The sequence below is a fragment of the Perkinsus marinus genome (genome assembly GCF_000006405.1).
Source record: "Perkinsus marinus ATCC 50983 genomic scaffold scf_1104296950436, whole genome shotgun sequence".
Classification (NCBI taxonomy): domain Eukaryota; phylum Perkinsozoa; order Perkinsida; family Perkinsidae; genus Perkinsus; species Perkinsus marinus.
In genome coordinates, this window is record NW_003209596.1 from 309,607 (window position 1) to 317,732 (window position 8,126).

Here is an 8,126-nt window from a genome sequence, read left to right on the forward strand (position 1 = left end):
TATTTGGACGGTTCATCTGTGGAGTTCACTGTAGAAGAGGATAGATGCTCGTTAAGGCTCCATATGTTACCTCTTCGTACCCTGTTTTCTAATTCTGTTTTTCATATCATTTCATGGTCGAAGGGAAGCAATGTGTGTGCCACGCTCGCGTCAATAAGCATGTTCAGGCCGGAGAGTTCGCCCCTGGGGATTTCGCTAACGTCTGCGTGGCCATGACGCGGAAGTCATCACATAAACCCGTGCACTTTCTAAAGGGGGCGTACCCTTTTCTACTACACCAGATGCAGCGCAGGGCTCACAAAATCGCGGATGTAGTGAGAATCCTCAGGGTAGTATTTTTCTGCCATGGAAGGGAGCGGCTGTATTCGAAGCTCAAGCGTAGGTGTATGCCCGATGGCCGAGCGGCCTGATGAAGCAGACCACCATGATAGTGGCCATCACAGCACAGCTCTCCGTCGAAGCTCTCACGGGACTAGCCGATCAGGAATTGGCGCAAGTGTTGGCCTCCTTGGCTTCGTAAGGCAATGTGAATCTCCTTGTGCCAAGGACCGCCTTGATATAGGTTGTGTGGCTCTCGTGAGTATCCCTATAGGGAAGGAATTGCTGTGTTCCATCGAGCCGAGCCGGTCATAATCTCCAGGATACCCGCGATGGATCATGGGAGTCTCTCGAGGATAGTATTTGCGTACAACGTACATGGCCTCGGCGATGGACGTAAGGAGAGGACTCATCTGGTGGATGCTTCCTAAGTCTTGGTAGATTCGTGCTCGGCGAAGACTGCTAGTCTCAGGTCTCTATCGCTTATTGCTGGACCGAGGTCTGGAGGTCGTATCTGCGATGTCGCCACGGCAGTTATCGAATTGCCTGAAGGTTTTCGGTGAGCAACTCTGCAGTCGCAAAGTTCAGAGGACAGAAGGCTGGAGCAGTGAACACCACGATGGCAAGGTTTGCATTGAAATGCTCTATGGGGAATGAAGATGATCGCTCTGTCAGATGGGTCCATCGACCTCGACTACTGAGCCGACCTGGTTCTATGACGCTGCAGAAGTTACTGTCGTCCGCAAAATTAGAGAATTTAAGAGTCTCGATGTTGTGGAAACCATCGTTGGGTAAAGGGTTTCCTCGTATGCTGTTGTGAAGGATGCATGCTCTGAGCACGCTCAGATACGCTCATGCACGGACGGGATCAACGCAGCTGTGGGCCGTCCTAGTGGAGGCGACCAACCATCGTATAACCATCTTCAATGCGGAGCAAGCCTCTATGTTATGTTGGGCCTTTGCGGTGGTTCGGACTGGGGCTAAGCTGTTCCCCCAACTCCAAGTTACTGCACTGGAGCGTCTCAACCAGGTGAACATTCCGTATGCTCCTCACCATGTGGAATTCGATGAAGTTCTCAGTTCTCCGCTTTCGGCCTGACTAATATGCTTTGGGCGTTCGCGGTGATGAAGAAGTTAGATCCCGATTTCTGTGAACCCATCCTTGCCGTGCTGACTCCTGAAGTCGTCTCCTCCGACAGTCGCTGTGCTCTCCTGTTTCCCACTCTACGCGAGCTGCAGGTGAGAACCCTTCCAGGACTGAGGGGCTGTAGATCTCGCGTTTCGTCAGGCTGTACATCCCGACTTCGATCCGGCTGGAACGGAGAGGTATCTTGGGTATTGCCGCTCACATTTCTGGGACTTGCAGCTCTCTACTGCTCCTAGTGACGAACTCATGACCTCGATAAGCGACACTCTTGTCCAGATCGAACGTCCTGGTGTAGGAATGTACGACTTTGACGGATTCCTGGTTGATGTGTGGGTGCCCGGAATCAAGGCAGCCATCTTAGTGAGCACCCGAGCCAACATGCAGGCCCGAAGTCAAACTCCAACGGGTGAAGCCATCCTGAGGCATCGGCACGTTATGCGAGGAACAAGAGGACGTGTCATTCACGTCTGGGACCAGGAATGGTACGAAATGGACAGCCAAGAGCGGGCTACCTTCCTCCGAGAGCGACTCGATCGATGGTATGAAGAGGACCAAAACGTCGAAAAGGGACAAGGGGCTCCAGAGGGGTCAACTGAAAGCGTGCCGACCCCGAAACGGATCCCTGTCGAGCCGATTCCGGGAGAAGTGGAGCTTTTGAAGAAGCTCCAAGAGCGTATGAAGGAGGAGGTCGAGATCGGGAGTGCGCTGACGCCTGGTTTATGTGCTGGTAGTCCACAAGAGATGGCAAGAAATATTCGGCGTCAAAGGCGAGCAGCGAAGAGGTGGAAAGAAATCGACACCCCAGAAGACGAGCCAGCGAGACTCCCGTGGGAAGCCAAGATGTGGGTGAAAGAGCGCAAGACAAGGCATGGCGGGGCGAGAGGGAGCAAATAGTTCACTACTTTCATGATTCATCCGCGTTTCTGTCGAATTAAGTTTCTGATATCTCTATGTGATGCGTAAATGGTAGTCACAGCTGCATCGAGCACTAACATATCCCATTGTGTCGTCGTTGCTGACGTCAAATTGGTAGGGCTCTCTCCAATAGAAATCACTCTGTAGTCGCAGTCGGTCGAGCAACCGTAGTAGTAGATTTGATTCCTTAGATAAGTATAACTGCCTGTCTATTTGGCCCCACCCCCTCCGGGCCTCGTGACGATAAACTCCATCATGGAAAAGTAGCGCTTAATAGTAGTGCAAGTTCCATCTTGCCATGCGAAGGGATTCGACAACCCAACTTGATACTCTAGAGAGGAAAATTCAACAGCGAACTGGTAATGATAGGTCATCAATTTCTAAGAACACACCAAATCTCTACCAGTACGGGCTGGTCAACGAGTGGCTCACTCCTAACAAGGTCACCCTTACCGACGTGCGATTGGGGTTCACGTCATAGTGGCTGTTTACACTGCGAATTACAGTTTTCCATCGAAAGCATCAACCCCGTCTTCTCACTACGTTAACTCAAGAAGGCGATTATAATAAAATTATTAAAAACGATTACGGGAAACTGCTGAATAGACCAGCAGCTCCTTACGACAAATCTCGAGATTCCGCAATAGTAGGCATTATAGTTTGCTCATAGCCTTCTTATACTGTCTATCAGCCTGCCTGATGCCCAGATCCAGCAAGATCTCCTCCGAGCCGCCAGGAATAGCCAAAGCACGGACATCACGATAAAGCCGTTCCACCACTTCGCCGAGACCACTCTTTGTATAGGCGTTACCGCCGAATATCTGGGCCGCCTCTCGAGCACAGTACTCGTACACCTGAAAACCATCGAAGGCAACTGCAGACAGAACTATCCCTTACCTTAGTGCTGTGGGCCTTCATCAGAGCAATGGTGCCTCCCAAAGCGTCCATACTTTCCACCCACGGCATAGTTGACATCTGGTGGGTAACGCTTTCAAGCCAATGACTGGTCCCTTCAATCTGTCTGGACATCTCTGCCAACTTCCAGCGAATCACCGGATGTTCCATAAGGGTCTTGCCAAAGGTCTTCCTCTTCTGTGCATACTTGAACGAGAGTTCATAGAGGATCCTCGAGAACCGCACGGCCTGTATGATGAGGCCCCAACGCTCGTGGTTGAAGTTATACATGATAACCTTGAAGCCGTCATTCTCCTTACCTATAAGGTTCTCCACGGGGACTTTCACATCATCGAATTCAACGAAAGTAGTGCCGCTCGATAGCACACCCTGGCAGTCCAGTCTGGTGGTCTTGAGACCAGGCATGCCCCTTTCGACCAACAGCATAGATATTCCCTTCATACCAGAGCCACCTGTGCGGACCGCGACAGAGAAATAGTCGGAGAAAATACCATTAGTTATCCATTTCTTCTGACCGTTGACTATATAGTGCTTTCCATCCGGAGTGAGCTTAGCAGTAGTCCTGATATTGGCGACATCACTGCCAGCGTGAGGTTCCGTGATGCATAGGCAAATATTCTTCTCCCCACGTACACAAGGAGGGGCCACCCTTGCCTTCATCTCAGACGTACCAAAGTTTAACACAGTTGGCAAACCAATGTTGAGGCCACCCATCATACCCCACATGACGCCACCAGATCCACACCTGCAGAGCTCGTCAATGAAGATGAGCTCGTGGAAGTAGTCGAAGCCTTGGGGCTTGGCAGCAACGGCGGGATCGGCATAGTCGTAACCCTTAGGGCCGACCAAACTGGGCAGGAGGCCAGCCCTGTAGCACTTCGCGTAGATCTCCATGGGAATGGCCTTCTCCTTCTCCCACTCACTGACGTTGGGCATGACCTCATCTTCTACAAACTTGCGGCACCTGACCCGCCATTCAACGTGGGACTGAGTATAGTAGGGGCTGCTGTGGCCCTTGGTGTACCAACTAGGCTCCGCGTACGGGACGGGAGATCCGAAGGTCTCCTTGGCAACAACGGGCATAGATCAACGCGGACTAACCTTATCGCTACACGTACATAGTCACTAGAGTAAAACTCATCTCTACAGGCATAAACCCGTTCACAAAAGGAACACAGAAGTGATGCACCGAAACAACTAAACACTCCCCGACGTCACTCACACTCTTCACAGACACAACATAAGAGGCCACGGCAAGACAACCGCGACGTAACCTATGATCATATCATTCACAGCGAATAACTCCGTCGTGATTAAATTATAATGGGAGACTTGTGGCACCCGAGGTTCCTCCTGAACCACTCATAGCGAGGTAAATGCGACAGTCTGGCAGTTCAACGTTTTACTATGGGGAGCAGGATAATACACGTGTCTATCATCATAGATTATACGATCATGAAGCTCAACCACACATGATATGTGGGTGATTACGTTTTTCCAGGGCAGAAGCGTGGTTTACAGGGCACCGTAAATCGCTCGCCCGAATGGCGGAATTTACAGGGCAATCTGTAAATTCGAGGGCAGGGAGGGAATTGCCAGGGCCATAGCAGAAAATTGAGGGCACCAAAGCGCGCGCCATGGCTTGGTGATTTTACAGGGTTTTGGGTGAAAATGGAGGGCGACTGTCAGTTTTCCAGGGCAGACAATGATGACTCGTCATTAACGAGTCCATAACTTATACATATTATACACAAGGCCGAACATCCAATCGAGGTACAATACACTGAACTTCGGTGACCGATTCGGTCAGACCGAAAACCGCTGATTGCAAACAGAACATTTGAAGTATTGCATCTCGAATGAAAGTGGCGCTGAAGTTCAGTGACTAGGACGAACCGCCCCAGTTCACAGGATAGTACACTATGTATCGGATTGATATCGCTAAATGCTACATGTTTGCGAATCGGTGACTTGAATTCTGTATCAGACTCATCAACTGAAAACAGTTAGGTAAGAAACTAAGTTAATAAGCTAAATTAGCTTAGCTTATTGAGCCTATCGGATGGGTTCGTCCTGCCCGATGTCCTCAAGGAACTCTCACTGAAGCCAATTACTTCACATGCGTGCTCGTTTACGATCATGAAGGTCTGAAAGTAATAGTGTTAGCATAGAACAATCCAACCAGGATGTCGCACGAGTTTATTCAAAAAGAGTACACCTTACCTGGGATTCTCTCTGAGACTTCTCTACCGTGATCCATCCATACCTTCTCGGCTCTGATATCCGTGTTATGCCTCTGCAGCGGGTTGGAATTCTTGACCGGGCTGCCCGCCCAGGTGACTGTAGGAAACTTCGCGATCATAACATCGGCCACCTGACGCCCGTCAGGTTGACGGCACTGATCAGCTTCTGCTCGAGCAAGGGGTAGCCCCCCAGGATCATAGTCAGACGAATTAGATTGGCCAATACCGCGAGTGTGTTCCTCCCATGAACGTCCGGCAGGTTGGGTTGACGCCGTAGAAGCTAGTAGCTCAGTAGTACTGAGGGCTGAGATGCAGCATGAATATGTGGGCGCTGCAGGGAAACCACCGGTTGTTGAGTTGTACCTCCCCCAGTATTAATATTCCTGGGGGCGAAGGCCGGACCCATCTTGTGCATAAAAGCTATCAAAATATGGCGACATTGCCCGAGTGGAGCGTATCCCCGTGTGCCATGACTGATGCTCAACAGGAGATAGATAGTGGTTAGGGGTTACACAACACGTGATTCCATGGACATTCCATGTTCGTGCGACATTAAGGAATCATGCAAGAGAGTAAGTGACCAAGGTATTGGTCAACACCCCGGCAGCTACACGATAGAGCATGATGTGAGATGTGTGACATGCACTTATACACACGCCAATTGTGCCGGCCAGAAGGCCTACTCTGGTCGTGGTGTCCCAGGAGGCAACGACAGATTGATTGTAGTTCATCCTTGTGAGAAGCCAGAAATCCTTGGCGGTGCTTCCAGGTTTCAAGGGCATGTTTCGTGTCTCACCATTTGTGAGACCAGGATTGTAGGTTGTTGCTTTATTTTTCTCGACCATCTACAAGAAAACCAGGCTTATCTGATCGACGTTACGTAGACAATGTATGCATAGCCAACCACGAATATCAATATCGCTATATAGTATACACACAGAACCAAGGCAGACTCTGCGACCGAACAACCCCCTAGCTACTGCCTCTTGCCCCCAACTGCAGCACCCCTTGGCTAGATTCTAGCCACTAGAATCACAATCCCCAGTACCTCCATTCCCATTGACCAGCATATTCGCATTTTATGCTCAGAACTTTGTTCACTCCTCAGCAAACTGTACGAGAGTAGCCCCAGAAATAAAGGTCGAAAGAAAAACATTACCAAACTACAACCTGTACACTCAGTAAAGCCGATTTAGCAGTACGAAGATGGATAATCCAATATATCGTGATCTACTCAAAATGTTCCCAATCGTTCCCAGTTCATCTCCGAATGTACTGCATTCAATGTAGCCGATGAACTTCCGATTCAGCAATCGCTTCGTAAGAAACCAAAACCTTCCGCATAGTTGATCTTCCTAAAACATCTTGCGCACTTCCAAATTCTTTAGCAAAGATTTGCCCTGAGATATCAACCTCAGACGACACTGTGAAACCGTGAAGGCGAGCGAATGCTCTGCCCTGCAAAGGCGGGCATTGCCCTGAAAAAAAGGAATTACTCCATGATATGTGGTCGCCATCACTAGGGACAAATCATGAACGTGTACAAAAACGTTGCGGAAGATTAAGGCCGTCCAAGTGTGCCAAGTTGTGTCGGTAGCGGAGTTGGATAGTAGCCGATAGAGGTTCCTCCCAAATGCCGTCCGATCCATGCGAATTGAGTCTGTACGAGGCATTCCGCTGGCTACTCAGGGATAGAACAGGAGTGGACATTGTCGAGGGCGCGGTGAGTCTCCTTGAGGGGTGGAACTAGTGCGGGAAAAATTCCTCTACGATGAACTTTCATTCGAAAGAGATTGCATCAGAAGCCGACTGTGATGCCTAGACCTGGCACGCACAAACGTACCATCAAAAAATGACGTTTTCTAAGTTGATATGTTCGCATAGTGCGAGTCGCACTACCCTGTTTAACAGGGTAGTGCGACGCAGCCCTTGAGCAGCCTCATGAATCAACGACAGGGCATGTCATTGACTGATGAGATTTCGCGGGGGCCGATCAACCACTAGCATCTTTGTATTCGATACAGACTTTTCTAGAAAGGGCCCTGGTCCCCCCCAGGTACACTCAAAGAAAGAACTCGAACGAGACATCGCGAAATCGATGCGACTCACCGAGGAACGCGAGTGCACTAGAGAATATGAAGCCATGGAGAGTAGTCTTCCTGTGCCTACTGTATGTGTACCGTACTGTAGGGATCGCCGTCATGGAGCCAGGCGCTATGGACTGGTCAAGCAAGTCATTGGACTTCGTACGAATAGTTGCCGCAGTGGGCAGCTGCTTGCACCCGAACGTCACAGCGGAGTCTCTCGTACTCCGAGAGTTCTTCACAGACCTCAACTTGAACGATAGAAACATCACCTATTTAGATGGTGATATAACTCGTCGACCGACATGCCGTGAAGGAGGCGTGTTGTCTCAGATCGCACGTCCAAATTCACCGCACTGCTGCACTTGTCTATCGATTCCAATCAAATAACATCTCTCCCTGTATTGCCACCAAACCTGAAGGTGTTGCATGCTTGTGGAAACCAAATCAACAACATAGAACGACCCGAATCGCCGTCTCTACTCCATCTTGGACTGGCCTACA

At 50.0% G+C, this 8,126-nt stretch overlaps 2 protein-coding genes across 2 annotated transcripts; one reads left to right on the plus strand and one right to left on the minus strand.

Annotated features, from left to right (window-relative positions):
- Positions 1–113: 113 nt before the first annotated feature.
- Pmar_PMAR018560 (hypothetical protein) lies at positions 114–2,359 on the plus strand (the record flags this gene model as incomplete). Its single annotated transcript, XM_002778075.1, has 8 exons — positions 114–329; positions 383–516; positions 563–714; positions 791–945; positions 994–1,109; positions 1,165–1,348; positions 1,399–1,557; positions 1,607–2,359. 8 exons carry the CDS (start codon positions 114–116, stop codon positions 2,357–2,359), a joined length of 1,869 nt encoding a protein of 622 aa, XP_002778121.1.
- A 674-nt stretch (positions 2,360–3,033) lies between these two features.
- Pmar_PMAR018561 (Acyl-CoA dehydrogenase, putative) lies at positions 3,034–4,378 on the minus strand (the record flags this gene model as incomplete). Its single annotated transcript, XM_002778076.1, has 2 exons — positions 3,034–3,234; positions 3,278–4,378. 2 exons carry the CDS (start codon positions 4,376–4,378, stop codon positions 3,034–3,036), a joined length of 1,302 nt encoding a protein of 433 aa, XP_002778122.1.
- Positions 4,379–8,126: the final 3,748 nt, after the last annotated feature.